General features: G+C 40.0%; 1 protein-coding gene across 4 annotated transcripts in view; it reads right to left on the bottom strand.

Moving 5' to 3' along the window:
* LOC110081715 (melanopsin) overlaps positions 1 to 24,792 on the bottom strand; it is a 65,006-nt gene that overhangs the window by 30,748 nt on the left and 9,466 nt on the right. For 2 of the 4 annotated variants that reach the window (XM_073001939.2, XM_078394567.1), the window contains exons 2-3: positions 5,662 to 5,798; positions 986 to 1,119 (exon numbers count right to left, since the gene is read on the bottom strand). In XM_073001939.2, the coding sequence (XP_072858040.2) occupies positions 986 to 1,119; positions 5,662 to 5,798 (271 nt within the window). Of the gene's footprint in view, positions 1 to 985; positions 1,120 to 5,661; positions 5,799 to 6,150; positions 6,210 to 24,792 lie in introns of those variants that run through there. The other 2 variants (XM_073001940.2, XM_073001941.2) reach the window with 2 other exon arrangements.

The raw sequence follows: 24,792 nt of genomic DNA, 5'->3' as shown, positions 1-24,792 counted from the left end.
CCATGTATAAGATCCCCCCACTTTTCTAACCCTAAATTAAGAAATCAATATTTTAAACATAAAACATAATACATTTTTATTTAGTAATTAGGTAGTATTTACACATCAGTACCGCCCCTGTTGCATCTGAGCACTGCCTACAGCTCCACCTCCAATGAGGTATGTTCCAATTAGGTTGTTCAGCATCAGCTAACATCAGTTACATGAGTCTCCTGATCGGAGGAAGCCTGTTTGCAGAGGCAAGGTGTGGGCAATTTTGCAATTGTGTGGTTCTCTCCTTGACTTACTTCCATGTATAAGATGACCCTCAATTTTTAGTCTAAAGTATCATCTTATACATGGGAAAATATGGTAATAATTAATTGTTAATAATTTTTCACAATTAGAATTTTTCTTAAGGCTAGTTATTGTCTCCTTGCATTTCAAGGAAGTAGAAGGAAGAAAAAACTAAGTTTATGAACACATATTTCTTTAACAGAATAATAGCAACTAATAATAGGCAAATAATGAAAGGAACTGATACATACACTTAATTAATTAGAGTTAAACAAACACTGTATGTATAGATAATATTCCTGACTGCAGATTAAATTAAATATTATTTTAATATCCACCAATCCCAATTTTAACATATTAGTGTGACATTCTAAATAAGAGTATCATTAATTAACAAAATAATACAATAAAAGATTGTATATATTCTGGGTATATGAATTTATTAATGTGATGTTGTCTCCAGAAGGTTGTAACGCTGTAATTGAATTTTATTTAATGTTATACAGCCCTTGAAGAAGAGCATTTTATAATGGAAAAAAAGAGCATTATATTCTCTACATCCTGGGAGTACAGTCTTGCCTTTCTTTGACCGAAAAAACTAATTATAGGTAGCAACATCCATGTCATGCCCCACATAAGGCAAAGCAATGCCGAAGACAATTTCAAGCCACTGGGGAGGCTTGTACGCAAAACAGTATTGGAAAAGTACCTGTATCTCCAAGGACCCATTCTCTGTGCATGCTGTTGAGAAAGCATATGGGAGCCTGAGTTGCAGACATCAAGAAATCACTTGCTGCTAAATTCATTATGAAATAGTTCGGTGGAGTCCTCAGCCTCTTGTTGCTTAACGAGCATCATCAGGACATGAAGAGCAGGAAAGAAAAATAAAGTGTTCTGTTAGTTTCTCTTTTATTGTAATTCAGTTTATAACAAGCCTCTAAACTACATTTTTAGCATTTGCCAGCTGTTTAGCAGAACTAAAGGCACACAAACACCTTTGGCACTAAAGGCTGCAAAGAAAAAAATAATGATGATGATGCAACTAGCTTCTCCTCGTTTTATAAGAACGTCAAAGATACTTGGGAATAACAAATGGCAATATTTTCTCCCCACTTTCAGTGTGCAAAATCCCCAGTTGGGAGATCATTCTTGATTCCTTCCATTCTATTAAGTTGGCCCTTAAATAGCTGATCGCTAGGGACAGATAAGAACCTTCTCTAGACAGTCTGGGAGCAACTATGGACTACTTTTATATCTTTCAGGCTACAAATGTCTGCCATAGAAACAATGCTAGTACCACCACATATTGAGATGACTCAAAGATCTTAATACCTGGCATCTGCTAACTGCAAATATACATGATCAGTTTTTACTGCAATGTGTCAACAAATGAATCTTTCTAAGTTTATTTTTATACCTATCTTCCTTCCCCACCCTTGCTGAAATTCTGAATTAAAACAGTCAATGAAACCCAACAGTACAGAAACAAAAATAACTGCTACAATTTTATCTGTGTCCAAATTAGTTATAAATTAATTTATATATATAATAGATGCCCCTCTGTGGGTGTTTGGAACATTATTTGCCCATGACATTTATAGAAAGAAAATGATCCTAACGGTGATGTTATATAAACTCCATTGTATACTAAGAAACTACCACTTAAATAGTTCTATCTTGGTTTCGGTGAAGCGAAATATATAAATTTGCCCTATCAAAGAAAATTCCACAGCATTTCACCTATAGGTTATGATCTAACTCAGACGTACTTGGACTGCAATTCCCAGAAACTTTCACAACCAGCTGTGCTGGTCAGGGTTTCTGGGACTCAGCGTCCAAAAACACCTGGGTGATGCAAGGTTGGGAATCACTGATCTGGCATATATAGGCACATGTGCAACAAGCCATTTCTAGTAACACATAGGAAAGCATGCTTGTTAAAATGCTCTCCTGCTTTTCACTGGTATGATGCTTCCACACCTAAAGTCAAATTAAAAGATTACATCTTTGCATGTGTAAAACTGCACACAGCAGGAAATACCATATGTTTAAAAAGGAAAAAAAAGAGGAATAAAAATCACAGAATTATGTTGTAGATGCATATATAGTCTGTTCCAGTTGTGTTGAAGTAGTGCAGGAAAATTTCCATGATTACTAGACATGGGAACAAAGTGCTTGGTCATGCTTTGGCCTCATAGGTGCCACACATTCTCTCTCCCCTTCTCCCTGGCTAGCTGCCCCAGTCACAAGCCTGTGTGCATTGCTTGGGTTATCGTCCTGGGGCGGCTGTCCAGTCCCAACAGGAACCCAGGTTTCTCTTCCCTTTCTCCTCCAGCAGCTGACAAATCAATGGCTGCACATCAAGAATCTCTGTCCTGCCTCCCTAGCTGAGTGATCGGCTGCTGGAGGAGGTGGGGAAGGGAAGCCTGGGCTCCTGCCTGGACTGGACAGCTGCCCAAGGGGGACACCCCGGCTAACATGCACAGGCTTGTGAGTGGGGCAACCAGCTGGGGGAAGGAATGTATGAATCGGGCTGAAGCTTGATGAAGCATTTTGTGCCCATGTCTAATTACTACAACTGCCACAACCGAATACACCATGCAACATGTAACTGTCACTAAAACTACTGATTAATTTCAAAGTCTCATTCAAAAAACAAAAAAAGAAAGAAAATGAATAGCTCCCCAAAACCTTAAAATCTGCCTTACTGTGGTTTTGTTTCTAGTACTCTCTTCAAGCAAATAACAGCATATCACCTTTTCTTACTATACACCATTTCAACCCACTATATATCTGTTTTACAACACAATATTGCTTTCATAGCACACTATATCGCCACAAAAGAGACACAGCTTTAAAGATGCTTGAATTATATGTTATCATTGGGGCTTAAAGACAAAACAGATTGACTCAAGAGGTAAGAAATATACTGTATTTTTCTGTTTATAAGACGACCCCCCCCCCCTTTTCTAACCCCCAAATTAGAAAATTTGCACGCTGACACCCCTTTGGTCCTGAAGCCCTTTCATGGCTGCTTCAGGGTCAAAGGGCTGCAAGTGTACCACCCTTTCACAGCTGCTATACTTTGTGGCTTTGCAAAAGGCAGGGAAAGCAGCTGCCTTCGTGTATAAAACGACCCTCAAATTTTCGTCTAATTATTTAAGTAAAAAAAGTGTCATTTTATACACGGAAAAATATGGTACAATCTAACTGCTGCTTCTTTAGGTCACTGGGTCAAAGCTATCCCGGTTTAGCAAGACCAAAAGTCATTATTATCTGACTTATATTCACTGATCCATGTAGAATTACTCAGCTATTCAGTTCATCTAGGGCACAAAACAATTGCTGGCAATATTCATGGAAAGTTCATCAGAATATCTGGGCACAAAGTATAAACTCCTTCTTATCCAAAAAAACAATCCAGTTACAAACAAATTTCAAGTCATCAGCTACAACATCTGCCTCAGCTAGTATATCTTTTGGTAATAACATTTCAAAAAATCCTAAACTCACATTGTCTTTTTTCTTCCTTGGATAATGAATTTTGGTAAATGTGTGATATGCATCTACCTTATTCTCTAAGGATGTCTTCACACCGTTCTCTCACTGTTTTTAAAGCCGCTTTTCACACAGTTACAATATAACATCACAGAAATACAGAAATCACGAAGTCTTTCAGAAATAACATTTAATGCTGCCATGTAACACTATAAATACATGTAAAAGTCAAGCATCCTTGTGGAACTCAGAACAGGTTTAGGTGGGAATGTGTAGTTTTGTTTCGCAAATGGAAGAATATCTGGAGAAAATGGAGTAGTAAATCTTGACCTACATTTTCCATGAGATCACAGAACTTATTTAGTATTAAAAACAAAATAAAAATCCTGTACTGTGTAACTGTTCTTCTCTGATATCCTACATATACAACTAAAGAACAGCTGTTCCTATAGATTAGTCTAAATCCAAAATTAATCTTACTTCCAGCAGACCTAAAGAAATCAACGAGAACTGAGTTGGTTGTGATTAACAAGCCCCATTCTACTTCTAGGCAGCAAAAATGTTGGTTGCAGCCATTATAAAAAGTCTAAAACGCAATTTTAAAAAAGTCCATAAACACAATGCAAATTGCTACTGAGAGTTGTCTTACACTAACTACTAGCACACGGGGACGTGGTGGCACTGCGGGTTAAACTGCAGAAGCCTCTGTGCTGCAAGGTCAGAAGACCTGCAGTTGTAAGATCAAATCCATGCGAAAGAGTGAGCTCTTGTCAATTCTCCCAGCTCCTGCCAACCTAGCAGTTTGAAAGCGTGTAAATGCGAGTAGATAAATAGCTAAAAGAGAAAGGCAAACATTCATATTCTGGATTTTTATTTTTTGCTATCTTAATGCCTAATTTTGCACTACTATTAAAACAAATCAATAATCAGGCAAAGGGTATTCTGTTCATTAATACCGTACTCATTTACCTCTAGGCTATATCAGGGCCACTTAAAGAAAATTATTAATCCCAGATTGCCTTTGCAAACTGAGTTGCTCAGATATTTTGCCAAATGCAAATCTGCTGATGGCTTTTAAAATTCAAACTGGAGTTCAAATTAGAAGGCTTCTAGTTGTCTATGTCACGAACTACCTGGCACAACTTTGCAGGAAAGCAAGATATAAGTAAATGGATGACAATGGGAACAATGACAATAGATGGATAGATCTGCCTATTTATCGCATTTTAATAAAGGGCCCATAGGACGTCTTTCAACAGTTTGTAAAGGCACCAGCAAAGCCATAAAGCCACCATGTGGCAGAGCAAAAGATGCTCAGTACCATCTCTTGGGTTAATCCCTGCAGAAAAGATCCAGCTTTAGATCATGCTGCTCTAAAGTGTATCAAGCAAGATGGCCAGGAAGATGGTCAAAATGAGTAATCAAGTAGCACAATAGTTTTTGCCCTGAAAATTGGCTATCCATTCATCCAACTTAGACTTGGGTCTATATATTGAATCTGCTCTTGAGCTTTGCTCTGCATTTCTCAGGATGTTTTTCCCTGCTTGGCGGTTACAAATTATTTTCACACAGTGTCATTATTTTTTCCTCCCAACAGTTTTAGAAGCAGAATAAGATTGATACAACATGTAAACCAAGTAACAGAATTTAAGCACGCAATTATGGAAGTTCATTTGCAGTTCCAGCTACAGCTTTCCTGCTTTCATCTCTATGTGGGGTGAGATAAGGACCTTCCAGACTCCTTAAGTCTGTTTCCTTAATCTCCCTCCATGTACAGTGAGAATAGGGAGTACTGGTTGGATAAACCTCCAAACCTGTAGATTCCCTGCCTTTTAAGAAATATGCATATATAAATCTCTCTTAAACCCCAAACCCGGAAAGCCATACCTGTAAAATGCATAAAAGACAAGGAGGTTTCCTGCAATTCCAATACAACCGATTACAAGAACACAAGAGCCTACAGTGTATAGAACATGGTCAGGAACATCCACTTTTATTTGGTGCTGAGTTCCCATATTCCGTGTCTAGAAGAAAAAGAACAGAGGAAACAAGCTGTTACCACAATCAAGGTAGTTTGACTGAAGGAAGTATTTGAGTTCAACTGTCCTGCTCTCAGGGTGGGCCAGTCACAGGGGAATAGCAATCAGAGACCTACTGGAGAGTCAGGTAAATGAAGTGTGAATCCACAGTCAAAAAGCAAACCTAAATCAAGCCACCAACACAAACAAGAGGATTCCAAGAAGCAATGTCAAGCTGGTCCACACAAAGAGTGACCAAATGAAATAGGACAATGCAAGCAGATGAAGCTTGCAGTAAAAACAGAATGTGCTGTCATCTTCCTCTTTAAGCAATGATTACAAAGTAGAGGAGCCCCACCTTCTACTACAGGAAGTCCCCCTCATCATAAAATAACCCCAGCAACAAGATGCATGGAAGACACAATCAAAAACTACCAACCTAAGCCTAAAATTTATATAACTGTGCCGCTGGAGCCCCACCCTAGCACTCAGCTGCAGGCATTAACTCAGCAGAGCAAGTTAACCCGGAATTTCTGCTGAAGGACATGCTGGTCTCACTGGGAAAAACAGCCTTCCCCCAAGACACCCTCCTATTCTTGAGAAGGCATCTTCTCCAGAGAAGAAGTCCAGCCAAATACTTTGCCCATGGAGTTTTAACCAGGCTCATGCTTTTATAAAATGGTGTTAATGGAAACTGGAAGGTAATTGAGCCTCGTTGTCTCACTTAGGCACAGTGCTGCTTTCTTTGGGGTTCAGCCTCCTGGTCCTCAGAGTCTTCAGGATCCAGCAATTCCTCCCTCATGCCCTATTTGGGAGTTTCAGTTCATTATCACTGAGGACCAGTCTACCAAGACAATTACATCATGGCTGAAATCCAGTAGTTAAGTTGCAATGAGAGTAGACCCACTGAATCAGTAAGGATTTGGTGAGTCAACACCTATGTCAGTCCCACTGATCTAGTGGGCCTATTCTAGTCATGAATTTTTACTGGATTTCAGCCCATATAACAAACTACACGTTTCTTCTTTTTTTAATGTGAGAAAGAGAGTGCTGATGTTCCTACAGAAAAGAGAGACATCATTCAAACATTATTCTCCAAAAATGTTTTTAATTACCAAAGTAGGAAAGTTTTTAAAGAAGAAAAAGCCTACATAGTTCAAGGAAAAAATATGATGATGCTCTGTCCCCTCCCAGATATTCTGGCCACAGATCTAGAAAGGGAAAAAAAGTAAAGAGGGCAGTGTTCCTTATTCATTTAATAGTAGCTTTGAAAAGAAAATTACTGCAAGTGCAGCTTTTAATGCAAGCTATCTGTTTTTTCATCTGGTCTCCCGACAAATATAGTCACTCAAAACATGGACACCCTCTTTGTGTCTTAATTCCAAGTAAACAAAAGAGACCGGCTCCACTCTTTGGTTCTTTAAAGAGGAAAAACAACAATAACAACAAACCCTTGCTTACCTAGGTCTAAGTCCACTAAATGATACTTCCTTCCAACAACTATACATAAACATCAACTATGGGGTCTTCTAGCTTTGGCAATGTTTTCTGTATAGGTTGAAGTGAAGAGGAAAGTGGAAGGGTGAAGAGCCAGCATGGCTGACTCAATCGCCACACTTTCTAGATAGCATGCTTCCTATACACGGGTTATTTGTTTGTGAAGAGATCACAGGTGAACTGAAACTCTTTCTCAAACATAAAAATGGACTTTCTCAAACATAAAAAAGAGAAAATATAAAACACAACAAATCTATTAATTAATTATTTTATTTTATTTAAAACATGTTCAGGTGATTCTTAATACATTCCGGGTTGGTGAAATCACCAGCACTAAAATCATCTCAAGTGGTGAAGTATAAGCCTGGGATGTTCACAGCATCCACCTACCCTCCTTTAGTGTGCCCCAGACTCATCTACATGTATCATGCATGCCTTACACAGAGAAGTCATCTAAGCCAAAGCTCAATGGAAAGCATGGCTTGAAAATTCATCTGTGCCACTACACAGGTGATGCCCTTTACTCGTCTCTCATGGTGCCTTATTGCTGATGACCCTCCATGTATGGTGTTAGATTGTGGAGGCTAGTCCAAAGCTGCCACCTTTCATGCTTCTGGTTGTTTTCCCTCTCTTCAAGTAGCAAGCAACCTACCATACCAACAGAGCAAAGAAGATGCATGAGGCAGGTTAATATGAGGGCAGGGGAGCCATTACTACTAGTGCTGTCCTTGTGCATTATCTGTTGTGCTTGGCTTCTACATTCCAGTGGTAGAAGTTTTTAAGCTGTCTCTGAGTTGTGAGCACCAAATATATCACAATGCTTTTAAATATTTGATAAAAATATATAATATTGATGAAAAAATTAATGACAAAATAAGACAGTCATTGAAATATAATTGCTTATATTTCAATTACCGTCTCATTTTACATTACAGATGAAGATTTTTCTCTTCACACGGGCTCTCCCTTAGTGACTGGCTACCTGAGAGGGGTTTTAAATGGAGTGTTATGCCTTGTTGCTTCAAATCTGTTTTTGGTGTTAATTTTGCTTTTAGTGCGGTATTTGTCTGATTTTTTTTTAAAAAAAGTTTTTTTGTATACTTACTGTTTTTAGCTTTTAATGATGTACGCCATCTTGGGTTGTTTTTAAGGAGAAAGAGTGGGGTAAATATATTTTATATAAATATTTTTTATTTAAAATATTTTCTCCCGCCCTTCTCCTTAAAAAGGACCCAAGGTGGCTTACAATAATTAAAAGACAGTATCTAAGCTAACAACAGTGAGTATACAATACTAAAAGGATCAATTAATACAATACCGAGAAAACACATAAGCAATACCAAAACACATTCAATGCAATGAGGTACAATAATTCATTTTAAAAAAACCCAACTCAGCAGCCATTCACTTTTCTGAAGAGAAAGGTCTTTACCTGGTTGCAGAAGGACAAGAATGATGGGAGAAGCCAAGCCTCCTTTGGGAGGGAGTTCCAGAGACTTGGAGCAGCAAGTAATAAGGCCCTCTTCTGTGTTCTCATCAAACACACCTGTGATGGTTGCAGGACCAAGAAGAAAGGCCTCTCTTGAGGATCTTAGCACTTTAAGGAAGGAAGAAAAAACTTTTATCTGTTCAGAATAAAAATTGCACATAGGTAAATAAATAATGATGATATGGTATTCTTACTAGCTTCAAACAGAATAAATCCTAAACATCTAATGCCAGTGTCTGGATACATAATTTTATGGTTTACAAAAGCTTCTGTATATAACTTTTGATTTCTGGAAAACAACCTGCAGAAAGAAGGTCAATGCACTTTCACGCTAGAATTCACTTCCTACTGTGAAGATCTACAGCTTGCTAGACTATATCGAAGACAGAGCTTCTATGCCTTAGGGTGCCTGTCCCTTGCTTTACTACTTACTCAGCCAGTCTCTACAAACTGTAAAAACTGTTGATGAAACTGTCTCTTTTTGTTCCATGCCTGGAGATCATGATACACATCATTGTTCAACCAAGTGTAAAAAAAATTCAGACTTAACCATTATACCAGTCTGTTTTGCTCTTTCTCTTCCTGATGTGAACTATATTTAAATTTTGCCAGATAAACTGGTGGGGCAATTCTAGGAATTTATTGCAACCTGTCAGCAAACTGGGAGGGACGTGGTGGTGCTGTGGGCTAAACCGCAGAAGCCTGTGCTGCAGGGTCAGAAGACTAAGCAGTTGTAAGATCGAATCCACGTGACGGAGTGAGCGCCCATCGCTTGTCCCAGCTCCCGCCAACCTAGCGGTTCGAAAGCATGCAAATGCAAGTAGATTAATAGGGACCACCTCGGTGGGAAGGTAACAGCGTTCCGTGTCTAAGTCGCACTGGCCATGTGACCACGGAAGATTGTGTTCGGACAAAACGCTGGCTCTATGGCTTGGAAACGGGGATGAGCACCGCCCCCTAGAGTCAGACACGACTGGACAAAAATTGTCAAGGGGAACCTTTACCTTTACCTTTACCTGTCATCAAACTGGAGGAAGGATCTTGATATCTCTAGACCTGACAGTGACATACTTCCACATTCCTGTTCATCCTCTATCTAAAAGGAACTTAAGGGTCTTCAATCTGGGGAAACATGTCCAATATAAAACCTTCTCATTAGGTTTACTCTCTGCCCCCAGGCTGTTTACAAAGATCCTGCTTACATCTGAGAAACCAAAGGTTCCTTTCTATATTGAGATGAAACTTTGATCACATCAGAGTTCATGAAGCAATCGCAGAGGGACCTAGACAAAAGGGCCAAGTATCTGGCAGATCCATTGGCGGAAATCTCCTTCAGTCCACTAGAGAAAGAATTTCATTCCTCAACAGATTACACAGATGATACCAAATACCCACCTCAGAGACTAGGGGCCCATCTAAGCAATCTAATCACAACTACTAGGGGATTATGAATAATAACTCAGGATGATCATGGTAAAAGAAAAGGAGAAACTTGAATTTCTTGTTCCAAGAAAACAGTACAGGATAAAACCTACACTACCATACAGAAGCCCCTAGAGTTTATTTTTATTGCAAGGGTGCTGAAGGCCAAAACAGAGGCACCTTCAGGGCCACGCATCCATTACAGATGACGGAGATGAAGGAAAGAACTATCTCCTTGAGGCTGAAAGAAGCAATCAAGAAAGACAACAATCTACAAGTGGCAACAACAATTTTGAGCCCTTCAAGACTCATGAGGGATCTATGTGGTTACTTCACATTAGTCTTCCTAGAATCAGACTGATTTGGGTAGACCAAAGGAGGGTTTAAATGACTAGAATAGTCTGGAGATACTTCATTGGTTTAATTAATAAATATTGTACCAGGAGGAAGTTTTGACTCCTGACCTTACATTTGGACCTGTGGGACCCTTTGAGACTTTTGTTCACATGAAAGATTTGGAAGTGGCCACAGTCACTTACGGAAAACCAAGAGAAGCCAAGATGCCCAATCCCACGTGGCTTTCTCTTTTCCCCTCTACTCCTCAGCTCTAGTCCTAGCTACTTTAAGTAAAAGACACCTATGCTTATCTTAACACTAACTTGGCTACCAAATCCTCTTGATATGAATCAGAATTAAACTGGAACAACAGTAGCAGTGCATCTACATGCTCAACAATAAAGCTTTTTTGAAGAAAAAAACAAAAAACCTCCCACTTGACAAGAGAAGTTTGATGCTTATCCCTTTCTCTGCTTGTTGATTCCATGCTCTAAGTCACTATCGTAAAGTAACCTTATGTACCGACAAGCTTGCAAACAGGACCAGCACACTGGTAGTACTGATGGGGATTAGCATTAATTTTTGTTTTCCTGGTGGCTTACTTGGTAGCAAGGGCTAAGACCTTTATATCATGTAAAATTTCGCATAATGTTCCTGAGTGGCTGAATTAATATATCTTTGCAATACTGTGGGAACTCAACGTGGCAGGTAGCTTTCGTGTGGCCATGAAAGGTGTGGGGCATGCTTTGCCACAGGCACTCTTAAAGCACAGTATTAGTTTTGCCATAAAATAAACCAGAACCATATCAAACAAAGTAAAATTTGACTTCTTGTATATTGACCTCTTGGTCTGCAAATCACAACCCATAATGCAATACACAATATGTCTGAATCCTTTTGGCAACATGAGCAGATGTATCTCAGACAATGTATGCTGTATGCTGCACATTCAATTATCAGAATTAATCAGCCATCAACACCTGATGTTCTGGACAGCTGTCCTCACCAGCTTTAGCCACGAGGTTCAGTAGCTAGGAAAGGTAAGGATTATAAAAACAGCCTAAACCCAACTGCTAATCTGAACCAATGAGCACCCAATGAATAATTCAAAGCTCTTAAATCACTATCTTCAGTAGCTGCATGTACCTACAGGCACTTATGCAACTCCCACTGATACTTTAGTTGGAACCAGCAGTTGCATTAGGCCCAAGAACTCTGCAAAACAGTTTGGAAAAGTTGGTGTAAGGTACCATAAATTAATTTAATAGGCACATCAGTGTGCTTCTCCTAAAGAGGACAAAGCTGTATCCAAGCAGTGATTATTTGGAAGTATGTACATCTTGACAGAAGAAAGAAAACAAAATGTATAGAATGTATTAGCTGGCTAGAACACTCAATGAGTTTGGTACTTAGTAGTGGAGCCAGAGTTGGGCATTTGATTCCCTACTTTGTTTCCCAGAAGAAAAACTGTGTAGCTTTAGGCAAGCTGCAGAGTCCCAGAGCATCCCCAGAAGAAGGGAGTGATAAACCACTTTTGAATACTCTATACCTAGAAAATCTTGGAAAGGGTCAGTCTAAATCAGAATTGACTTGATGACTCACTGCTGCTGTAATTATTATTTACTACTATTATTATTACCACTTACACCGTTATCATAGAATGCACCACCCCTTTTTAAAAATGAAGATCTGATATGATTCATCCTTCTATCAGCATCTATAACTCCCAAAAATCCTGGCCAGCCTCCTACTAAGCTGGGCGCATGTGCACAACTCCACTTCCCTCTCCACAGCTGTCTTCCTCCTCTGCACAGCAAACCCAGGACATGGGGGGGGGCAGAGTTGTGCACATGAAAGGCAGAAACCCACCAAGCAGGGCTGAAAATTAGAGGTTATGTTGCTGGCCAGCACAGTTAGGGGTGAAGGACTGTGGGAATCTGGGAACCCAAGGCTGAGAACCACGGGTCCAGAGCATTACATAGTGTAATCCATAGATTCTCTCTTTTAGACTACCTGAAAAATAGATTTCAGAACTGAACAAAAGAAAACAAACCAGTATATGCTGTACAGGTACCAATTCATGTAATCAACTCCTGAACTTCCAGTTTTTGACACAAATGACAGTCACTGCGGTTCTGGACAACACACTTCAAGAAAGATGCTAACGAATTGGAACAGGTTCAGAGGAGGGCGACAAGCAGGGACCTATTTCTATGGTCTGCCCTCAAAGGCTACTGGATCCTGTTGGATTCCAGGAGGCCATGAGAGGTGTTTCGGCTGACCTGGCTGGCGCTCCTGTTGAGGCTCTGGTTGACAGCTGGTCCACTGCTGCCACCAGGGCTATAGACACGATCGCACCTAAGCGCCCTCTCCGGCTCAGAGCTCGGCCTGCGCCCTGTTTCAACCAGGAGCTCCGAGCGATGAAGCGATACAGGTGAAGGCTAGAGCGTAAGTGGAGGAAGAACCCGACGGATTACAATTGGATAGCTGTTAGGGTCGCAACTAACCTTTACCTAACTAAGGTAAAGGCTGCATGTAGATCATTCTTCACTAACCAGATAAGCGAAGCGTCCAATCAGCAGGCGGAATTATTCCATATAGTTCGCGACCTATCCGGAACTGGTTCAGATGATAGGCCTCCCCCTAGTTTTTCACCTGACCAGTTTGCAGCCTTTTTAAAATCTAAAGTGGAGGCCATCCGCCGGGAGGTCTCTCCTTTTTTAAATACAGTGAGTTGAGCAGAGATGTCCAGTGCTCCGTCTTGCCTGGTGACTTTTGATTCCTTTCAGCCTGTAACGCCTGATACTGTGGCCAGGGTGCTTGATCGCTGTTGAGCCACCACCTCCTCCCTTGACCCTTGCCCGTCCTGGCTAATCAAAGCAGCCAGGCCGATAAGAACAGAATGGGCCACGGTAATAATTAATGGGTCTCTCTTTGAGGGCAGATTTCCATCTGCCCTCAAGGAGACACTCATTAGGCCCATAAGAAAGGAACCTAGTTTGGCGGCGGACAAAATTGGCAATTATACGCCCGTCGCCAAAGTTTCTTTCATGAGCAAAGTGGTCGAGAGGGTGGTGGCCGATCAGCTTCAAGCATACCTGGATGAATCAGATGCCCTGGATCAATTTCAGTCGGGCTTCAGGCCGCGCCACGGTACAGAGACGGCATTGGTTGCCCTGTATGATGACCTGTTGAGGGAGGCCGACAGGGGCAAAATCTCTCTGTTGATCCTCCTTGACATCTCGGCGGCCTTTGATACTGTCGACCACAGTATCCTCCTGGGGTGGCTCTCCGAGTTGGGAATTGGTGGCTCGGCATTTGCCTGGCTCCGTTCCTTCTTGGGTGACCGTCCCCAGAGAGTACAGTTTGGGGAGAGGGTCTCACCCCATGGAGTCTCAATTGTTTTAAAGAAAACTGGAAGAGGAGGGTGTGGAGGAAGCCATTGCTCTGCACTGCATTATCCATCAGCAGGCCCTTTGCAGCAAATGCCTGAAGTTTGACACTGTGATGTCTGTTGGTAAATGCATCAACCAAATCAGATCCAGGGGTTTAAAGCATCAAAGGTTCTGTGCTTTTTAAGAGGAAATGGAGTCAGAATATGGGGATGTGCTCTACCTAGGTACATTGACTCAGCAGGGGAAACGTATTGAAGAGCTTTTTTGAGTTGAGAGCAGAAGTGAAAGCCGTCATGGAGAAGGATGGAGTGGCTGTTCCTGTGCCGAGTGATCCCAAATGGCTCATGGACTTAGCTTTTCTTGTTGATACCACACATGAGCTTAATGTACTGAACAAGAAGTTACAAGGCCAGGAGAAACTTGTCAGTGCTGCCTATGACAACGTGAGAGCATTCTCCACAAAATTTGTATTATGGAAACCCAGCTCTCTCAGACAAACCTTTGCCATTTCCCAGCATGCAAGGCACTTTTGGATGCAGGCACATCATTCAGTGGTGAGAAGTATGTTGATGTCATTTTGAAGCTACAGGAGGAATTTGATCACAGATTTGCAGACTTCAAGACTGACATAAATAAATAATCAATCCTAATCAATGCGATATATACGGCCCTAATCTCCAAACAACTGCTTCCACAAGCCTCATTAACGATAAGTGGCCCCAAGTGGCTTGACAGGGAATGTTATGCAGTTAAAAAAAAACACAGTACATAACAACTATAGAAAGGAAAACCTAAACGTATTACTTGCAAAAATAGACAAGCCATTCAAAAGGGATGAAATGCATTAATAGAATGTGCTTTAAATAAAAAATCTAAAGTCTCTTGGGCTCTTGTCACTGATGCCCTGGGCTCGTCCTCGAACCAGCTCAGCTGCAACATCCCAGCAGGCATCTGTGAACAGCACTTCTCTACTCTATTCGGGGACATTAAAGAGAATTCAACAGATTTTTCTCCAACTATAAATTAAAATGACACTCCTTCATGGAGGCCAGTCACAGTGACTGAAACAAAAACCCTGATTAGAAGTATGAAATCAGGCAAGGCCCCGGGAACAGATACCATTCTCCCTGAAATGCTAAAGGCTAACATGGATTGGTGGGCACCTTTATTGGCAAACTTGTTTACCCATATCAATAACTCAGGTAAATTTCCCATCGCTTGGTTTGAAGCCATATTAATACCTATCTTTAAGAAAGAAGAAAGAGGAGACCCAACCAACTGCAGACCAATCAGTCTACTTTCTGTGCTGGGTAAATTGTACTCTGATCATTTAAATCAAAGACTACTTACTTGGATAGAGGAGGAAAATATCTTGGGAAAGGAACAGGCAGGATTTAGAAAGGGTAGATCAGCAATTGATCACTGTATGATTTTGAGCCATCTTGCGGAGAAATATATGTCCAGTCATGGAAATGGGCTCTATACTGCATTCATAGACTTAAAATCAGCCTTTGATTCTGTACCAAGAGACATTCTATGGTCAAAATTATACATTTTGTATAATTTTAGATGAGACTCCTATATCTTATAAATGTCTTTATCAGGGCACCACACTCCATGTTAGATGTGGTACAGAAGGAAACCTGACAAAACCTATTCAGGCTAATAAAGGGGTTTGACGGGTTTGTATATTAGCCCCCACACTATTTAACCTGTATTTAAATGATCTGCTTGGGTGGTGTCTCGGAACACAATTCCATCCTCCTAGATTGACAGAGACCAAATGCCCCCTACTGCTTTATGCAGATGATGTGGTTCTTCTGTCCCTATTGAAAATAGGACTTAAATGGCTGATCTACACATTTATGACCTACTGTAGGAACAACCAATTGTTTATAAATTTTGTTAAAACCAAAATTATGGCTTTCGCTCACTCTGTAACACTTAGAAAATGGACAATTAATGGTTTTTGCATTGAGCAAGTAAAACAGCTAAAGTATCTAGGTATTACATTCCACCATAAACTTTCCTGGGCTGCCCATAGACGGTCCATAATCCAAGCAGCCCAGAACATGCAGAAAGCTATCTTGAATTTTTCTTTACTAAGGGGGAACAATTTATACCAGCTGTTATTCAAGTTTTTAAGCTTAAGATTCTGCCCCAACTGTTATACAGTATGGTATACCAACTTGGATCCTAGGATTTCACACAAGTATAGAGAGTGTTCTTTCAGTTTTTCTAAGATCCATTCTGGGAATGCCAAGATGCGTCCCTGCAGCTGCCTTACGATTAGAGACTAGTCTAACATCACTAGAATGCAGTGCTTGGCTCTTTGCTTTTAGATACTGGAACAAGGTTATATATGCTGATCCCTCTACGGGATATCTTAACCTTCTACAGAAAGTTATCCATAACAGCACATGGCTTAAAGCTTTTCCAGCCAAACTGCATCTGTTAGGGCTCCCTTTGGACTTCCATTATGCCCAGGAATCCAAGGTAGCCAACTCTATCTTAGAAAAGCGGATCAGGGACATTGACTTCCAGTATTCTATTTCAATGGCTCGCAAAACATGCTCTGTCTTGCACCTTGGCCTATAATTTCTCCCAAAGTGCTAGGTATTTAAAGAATCTGATTATCCCAAAATACAGGCACGTCTTCTCAAGAGCCCGATTTAACTGTCTCCAGTCTTATCATCAATACTTAGTGCAATTCAGTGAATTAAGAATTTCACTTGGTTACAGGTTCAAATCTCTGAATACAGTGGATAAATTCTTAATACAATGTTTTATTGGGGGAGGAATATAAATATTTTTGTTGGACTTTGGTGTTTAACATTTTTAGGCTAACTGCCTTGACTGTGGGAAAGATGTAAGAAAGGTACAGCCTCAACATATTGCTAGATTTTAAGTCCTTATTTGTAAAAGAAGGCCAATAATTTGTAAGAGAAAAGGGTCGTAAACCATCATTTTGGATTTAAGAACTGTAAAATAATATAACTGAACTTAAACTATACATTTTAATGCTATATTTCAGCTTGAGAATACAGAAAGAGAACAGTTCAATTTATACTCCTGACATTACCCAGCAGTAACCTCAGAATCTCTGGTATATTGACTGTCATGAATCAATGTCTGAGTTTCTCTCTGAATTCAACTCTTTTGTATTTAATATAACATGACAGCTATAAACATGGTTTGCACCAGAGCATGAGAGTACACAGCTCTGATCAATACAAATAAAAGAGATACTTACTGATGGGCCTTATATTTGTGCTTTGCTATTTGCTGGGTACTCTCTCTTCAACATATAGTTATTTTCCACTCAAAAGCTCACGAAAGGTTTCCTAAAACTGCATTTTGCCATGAATGAACATACAAACTAGTAGGGCTCACATTAAAACATTGCTTTCAGTAAACTCAAAATAACAACAGAAAAATAAGGGAAAAGTCTTGAACCAGTCCACAGCTGTGAACATGATAAATTCCAGACCCTAGTCAGCATGAAACAAAATCCTCTATCCTGCACCAAATTTTGCAATTGTATTAACCCATGAGTTAGTGTTTACCTCCTTTTTTCCCTTCTACTAGTTCTTTAAAAACCAGAATAAATGAAATAATTAAGTGATGTGTTGTTCTTATTCTTAAGGAATATGCGATCTAGAAACATCCTTTTTCAGTAAAGTGGCAGCTATTCATGGTTACACAGGTTCTACTAAGATCAGAGCTGGTTGTATTATTCTGGAAGCTCTAGTCTGGAAAAAGTAACTCTTCTCCTCTCTGATTAAGATAGAAGATCAGCAGAAGGACTGCATAACAAACAAACCAATTATATGCCTTATTACAGAGAGAATTTGCAACAACATTGTTGCTCTCTTAGTAGAACTTATCTTTAAATCCAAACCTGTAGAATAGGCACAGAATCAATACACTGAAACGACTCTTCTATAGGGAGCTAATTTTAAAATAGCATTAGAGGTGGAGGGAATAAGAAGATACCTGGGTATGGTGGAATGCCCAAGTCACGCCTGCCCGTCATATGGAGCTCTAGGGCAGGAGCCTATGGCAGGACAGGAGGGGCGGAGTCAGGAGAACAATTGGAGACTGAGGGAGAGGGAGAGAAGAGTTTTGAAGGTTAAGACAGAGATTCGAAAGTTGGTGTGTGTTAGATAATAAATAAGAGATAAAAGTAATAAGAAATAGATAGACAGTCATAAGATATTGTTACAGTGGTTAATGTGAATGAATACAAACAAGCAAATGTGCAATCGTATCCAAGTTTAATGACTGAACAATAAAAGAACATTTATGACTTTACTTCTGTGATTTACCAATCAAACAATAAATAAACCTGTTATACAGTGGTGCCCCATATAGCGAGGTTAATCCGTTCCGGATTAACCTTCGCTATACGAAAACATCGCTGTGCGGGTAAGCAAAGCTTATTGGAATGCATTAAACTTAGTTTAATACATTCCAATAAGCGTGGAAACTTACCCCTCCAGCGATGTTTTCGCTCCGGCGGCCATTTTAATGGCCGCGGATGGCCCGAAATGCCCCCCCGCAGCGTTTTCGCGACCTCCGTAAGCAAGGGGAGGGCGCGAAAAAACTGATAGGGGCCATTTCGGGTCATGCGGTGGCCATTTTGGAGCCGCCGATCAGCTGTTTGGCGGCTCAAAAATGGCCGCGGGAGGCCCCAATCGTCGCAAAGCGAGTGCGGCGATTGGGGCTGATCCGTATAGCGATCCCCAAAAAGGGATCGCTATACGGATTCTTCGTTAAACGGTGCGCTCGTTAAGCGAGGCACCACTGTATTTGGCAGCCCGGGTCTAGGAAACATATTTGGTACATTGTAGATAAAGATCCACTGGTGACAGAGTGTAAAAGGAGTAAATAGTACATTGTGTCTGAAGGTGTACCTGTGTTTGAGGGGAAACAAACAGGGGACACTGGGGGAATGCGACACTGGGCAACACAAAAGCCAAAATCTACTGCCTCCTCCCAATGCATCCCATCCATAACTAATGTTATATTTCAACTCTTTTCCATGGTCCAGCACTTGGAAGGCCTTGGATAAATGGGAACACTTCTTTTATAGAGGAATGTCAGGAGTGGAACTCCCAGCCGTGTGATATCCATTAATCTCTCCTTCCTTTTCATTTTCTACCACAGCATTTCTTTAGGAAGGCACCTACGTATTCTGAATTAGAAATTTGACTTTTTTTCATTTTTAGACTGTGAGTTCCAGCATTCACTAGGACTTTCTCTAGGCAAAATTCTGGGAGATGCTGCCCGCCCCCAAAACAACAAAGTCCACAAATGAACTATCCCTACCCTTCATATTCAGTCTCTGACTCTGTACTGATTATTTCAAGAAGGAAACTCTCTCAATACTCTTAATCACAAGGGATAATGGGATGGTTGTTCTTTGGGAGGGGCCTGCAATAGAGCCTAATGAGCAGCAATACTATTGCTTCCTCGCCTCTTGATATTCCCATGAAACATTGTGCTCCCAGCTCTTGCTGCAAAATAACTTTCTTGACTTCAGAAATGCATAGGTATTGCATACATAACAGCACAATGCTGAATGATTAGAGTAAGGAAGCAGGAGTCACCCAAATATTTTGTTTTCCCATTGTGATGATGCTAGAATAAACTCTTTTTTGCAAATGAGAGTTAATTTCAAGAGTAAGAATAGTGTAAAGTAACTATAAAGCATCTATCAAATAGTAATTTGACAACATGAAGTCATATGTGAACTTGAGTAATTTTTTGTAAGTTATTTGGTCCTCTCTACTTTCTGCTTTATTTCTGAACCATTCTTTGTCTTGAGTACGGATTAAATGGTTTGCAATGCATTCCTATGGGAAATTTTGCTTCGATTTACGAACACCATTCCAATATGGATTAAGTTCGTAAGTCGAAGTTCCACTGTACTGGAAAATAATAGTGACCACAGAAAATATTGACACTTTGTGACCAATGTGGACTTTGTCACTTTGAGGTGTACTCACTTTTGTTGCCAGCGGTTTAGGCATTAATGGCTGTGTGTTGCGTTATGTTGAGGGGACAGCACATTTACACTGTTATACAAACTGTATACTCACTGCTTTACATTTAGCCAAGTGTCATTTCTTCAGTGTTGTCACATGAAAAGATATACTAAAATATTTATGAAATGTGAGGGGGTGTACTCACTTCTGTGATGTACTGTATATTGGAACCAATCTAACAAGGCTCAGACATGTGGCTTTTCCCATTCAGGTTTAGAACTCAGTGAAATCCATGTTCTTACAGATGAATGCTCATTAAATAGACCTCTTTCAGAAACACTGCACATGTTTTAGGAGGAAAGCATAAATATGGTCTTGAAGTACATTCCACAGACTCCAATGAATGTCAATTTTCTAGCAAAAAATGCTCAGTGTGGTATCTGATATCACTAACAATCTGATCTGTCTTAGAGACAAAAGTCTATAGAAACGGTGTAATGTAACAAACATACCAGAATTCTTGAACAATTTTAATATAACAAACAATGGCATTGTATGAGTACAGGAAAACACTTAGAATATTTCATGAATGCAAACATGGTGATGTCTCTGTAGTGTGCACAGCCTTGTGAGGATCAGATGTACAGCCTTGTGAGGATCAGATGTAGGTCAACAAGAGGGAGGTAACGGATGAATTAACAATGTGACCCCAATTCTTCCCCTATCAACAGCTGGTAATAGCTAGGTAAATGCCCTATCTTAATTGGCAGAGCCTGCAGACAGGAAGGGAAAATTGCCCTTGGAGACTGGCTGAGCCTAAACAGAAAGGAACAGGAAGTGTCAGGGCACAGTGATCACAGTCATAGTCCATAGTTCAAGAGGACAATGATTTGCCCAGAGGCCTGCCACCAACAGAAATCAGGTAACAGCAGCAGGTAATCAGTAGGTCTGTGGAGAGTCCCCAGACAACACCAAATTCTTGTTATAACATCATGCAGACACAGATCTATATTCAGCACCTTGCTTCCTCCTCCTCTTCCTCTCCCTCAGTCTGCCACCACAGTAAAAAAGGAATCTCTTAAAGTATGATGCTACAGCAATCCACTGACATTCTACTGGTTAGTTTCATTTTACCTCTAGCGAAAGAGAATGGGGGAGTATCAGGGGTGCAAACAATATTTGCTTAAAATCCTTGTACTCATTGATTTCATCTGTTTCACTTTGACAAGAGATTTCAGCAAAATATTTTAAAGTCCAATGAGATTCCTTGTCTCCAGTCAAGAGCCAGACAAGGAGCCCCTTTCCCCCCTCATTAGTATCTTTATAATATACACAAATTGTTTGAGGAAACTCATGCTTCTCCCCTTTGACAAGCAAAGCATGCTGTATGAACAGCAAGCACAGAATGACTAGCGGAATGTTTTTTTTAAAAAAACAACATGAACATCCATACAACTAGGCATCAGACTCTTATATTTCTTGCTCTGCAATCCCCAGAATTCACCAGGAATTCCACTAGCCAGAAATCTGGGAGTTACAGGCAAGATATCAAAATCCTCAGAGATGTTTTCCTAATCACTCATGAGGCAAGCCTCGGAAAGCTTCCTTATTGAGCTCCATTTAGGCTGTGAAGGAGGATGGGACTGGGAGAGACTAAGTTGCAGGGGAGCTGCAAGGGGTTATGGGACTGGTAGTTTTTTCTTTTGAAAGGCACTTGGTACTGAGCCTAATTAGCAAAAAGACTACCAGTTCCATAACCCCTTGTAGAAACAGGCTTGGTCTTTGGAACTAGATCCTGTCAACTTATATTCTGGAATTGTCCAATTTGCAAACAACAAGCAAAGCATTAGGAAACTTCCTTCAAAAGAAAAAAGCATGGATTTACAAACTACACAGCAAAATGGAAAATCCACTTCAGCCCCCGGTTCTTCCCATCATGCAATTATTAGACCAAGCAAATAAAAATAACTATTTTCTATACCAGACCTACTGGGAAGAAAAAAGAGAAAGATGAGAGAAGATAAAATTATGCATATTCATTACATAAACAAGGAAAGCATTGCTCTGAGAGAAATTACTACAACTACCATATAAAGGCAATAACATTATGAAAATTCATAATTAGAATTTTCTTCTTCATCTGATTAACTGCTTCTTCCATTGCCTCTGGCTTGTTAAGATATTATACACAAAATCAAGATAATGATCTATCATTTAATAACCATGTACTTTAATACACAAGCATGAGAATATTTATGCACATCCACAATAGAGCATGAGTCCATTACAGTTTTCTATGTTTCTTTCTCACACTTAGTCCAATCAGAAAAACTTTATTTAACTTGCCATGAACAGTATCACAGTACAAACTTATCCAGTCTCTGAGATTAGGTAAATTATTTCGCATTGTTTGCGAAACAGGAAAAGACCAACAGGAAAAGACAACCTCATTCAACACTTTGAAACATGAATGTGCTTTCAGCTCTCTCTATTGACTGTTTCTGCCCTCAAGCATAAAGGAAGATGAAAAGGTGAAGAAGAGAAGAGTGGTGGAAGACCAAGAGTTTTCACAGCTAAATTCAAAGAATTAAACCAGGGTCTGGTGTCAAAGCAACACCAAATCTTCTAAACCAAATGAGCTGATTTTGGGGGGCTCATGTTTGTTTACCTACTAGATAGCCTTAATAATAACAATCAGGTACTGTCAAGTCAATTCTGACTTTTGATGATTGTAGCGAACAGCCCTGCCCTCACCTGTCCGTCACATGAGAACAGTGGAGAAGGGGCCAATGAGTGGACAGAAGGCGGAGCAAAGGGGGGAGGGAGCTGGATATAAAGGCTGGCGTATGGAGTCTGAGAAAGATTCTGGTAGAGAGAGACTGTGTGAAACTTAAACGTGAACTAAGAGTGAGTTAAGAGATTTGTAAGAGCCTAGATTGAAACATAGGTTTAAAAGAGTTTTAAAGTTAAAGTGGATTTGATTCAAATACAAGTGATTAATAACTTGTGATTTTTCTCTTAAATATTAATCAGATATTAACTTCCCTGATTTAATAAGTGACTTAAGTTTTAAAAACACACATGTCTCCTTGATTAAATGGTATTAATGCAGTAACGCCTGGTGGCAACGAAGAAGGAAGAGCGAGAACCTCGTGAAGGCCTGCGGGGGGGGGGGGATAGGGACTTCAGAGGAGATTGCCACCATGATCCTCTTCAGAGTTTTCCAGGTACAGAGTATTCAGAAGTGGTCTACTATTGCCTTCTTCTGGGGTTACCCTGGACTGTGCAGCTTGCCCAAGGCCACCTACAAGGAGGTACAGTGGGGGATCAAACTCTCAGTCTCTGGCTCTGCAGCCAGATACCCAAACCACTAGATTTACAAAGCACTAAGTTAAAAACAAAACAAAACACAAAACATCAGCAACTCTACTGCTGCTATGTTTCAACAGCACCCATTCCACAAATCAGCCCAGTTGAATCTTTTCATGATGCCTAGAGTTGCTTAATTTGATACACAAACTTGCAGGTTCCCTGAGTAAAAACAGCATAAGACAGACACTAAATAACTAAATAAACAGACAAATACTTTTTTTGGCAGTACAGGACGGCACTAGATCTTTGCACTAAGGTTACACATGAATGAGAGCAAATAACTTTTTACTTGCTATGAACAGAATATAAACATAGGTATTGATCATGTCTGATTTCAGCACTGGAATGATGTAGTATGCAAAGTGTTTGGAATGTATCTAATTTTTGCAGTGCTAGTTAGGCAAACACAGAAGGTTTTCCAAGTCATGGTAGACTATCATACATGACTTATGGATCGCAACTGGACGGAGGCATCACAAATTGTTTTGACTTACTCAATGTATTCTTTAAAACAGTAACAATTTTTTAAAAAAATCCAGCTGCCTGTTCCATACAAAACAACTGTGCAGGAAACTTCCACTAGTGATCTAAACCAGTGGTTCTTAACCTTTGTTACTCTGATGCTTTTGAACTGCAACTCCCAGAAACCCCAGTCAGGACAGCTGGTGGTGAAGGCTTCTGGGAGTTGCAGTCCAAAACTCCTGAGTAACCCAAGGTTAAGAACCAGTAAACTATGATTTTATATTGACAACACAAATATATTACTTCAATATCATAGTAAGACATCGCTAGTATTTATGTTACACACTGTTAAATCAAGTCCTATTTAGGTTGATCCTCCTAGAGTTTTCTAGGTATGAAACACTCAGAAGTGGTTTACCCGCTCTTCTTTCTTGTGATGCTCAGAGACCATGCAGCTCACTGGAAGTCACAAGGTGGCACGGCAGATAACCCTATCAACCATACATGCTGCAGATTATCTCAGATGACCCTTCTTCTACAAGGCAGAGTGTGAATCTGAACTATTGACCCTTCGCTCAGCAGCAAGATGCTTTACCCTACTGAATTATACCTACTGCTCACTTCTAACTAGGATCAGATAATTAAGGAATATTTGTATATGTTAATTAATTAGTGTTAAGAATCATATTATTATTTTGTGTATGCTTACGGTTGCCAGCACATTTAGTAGAGATGATTTTCAAGTGTTTCTCATTACTTCCAGTTTAAGACGTTACTGAGGATTTCAGCATAATGTTTTAAGGACATGTGGCAGCTAAAGGCTTCTAATTACATTGCTAAGCAGGCACTCTTAATTTTAATGCATAACTCTCAATGGAACCTGGCAGATTTTTGGAAAAATAATCTAATTTTTTAGGGATTGGCTGATAAAGCATGAAATTGCACTCAAGACAGCATTTTTGTACAACATTTCTTTAACAGCTGCCATTATCCTTTAAAAAGACTATCTCCAGCATCTACTGTACCTCTTTTTAAAA

This window comes from Pogona vitticeps, chromosome 5 (genome assembly GCF_051106095.1).
Source record: "Pogona vitticeps strain Pit_001003342236 chromosome 5, PviZW2.1, whole genome shotgun sequence".
Taxonomy (NCBI): Eukaryota; Metazoa; Chordata; class Lepidosauria; order Squamata; family Agamidae; genus Pogona; species Pogona vitticeps.
Note: the sequence above shows the minus strand (reverse complement) of the source record. Positions and strands in the feature narration are given on the sequence as shown.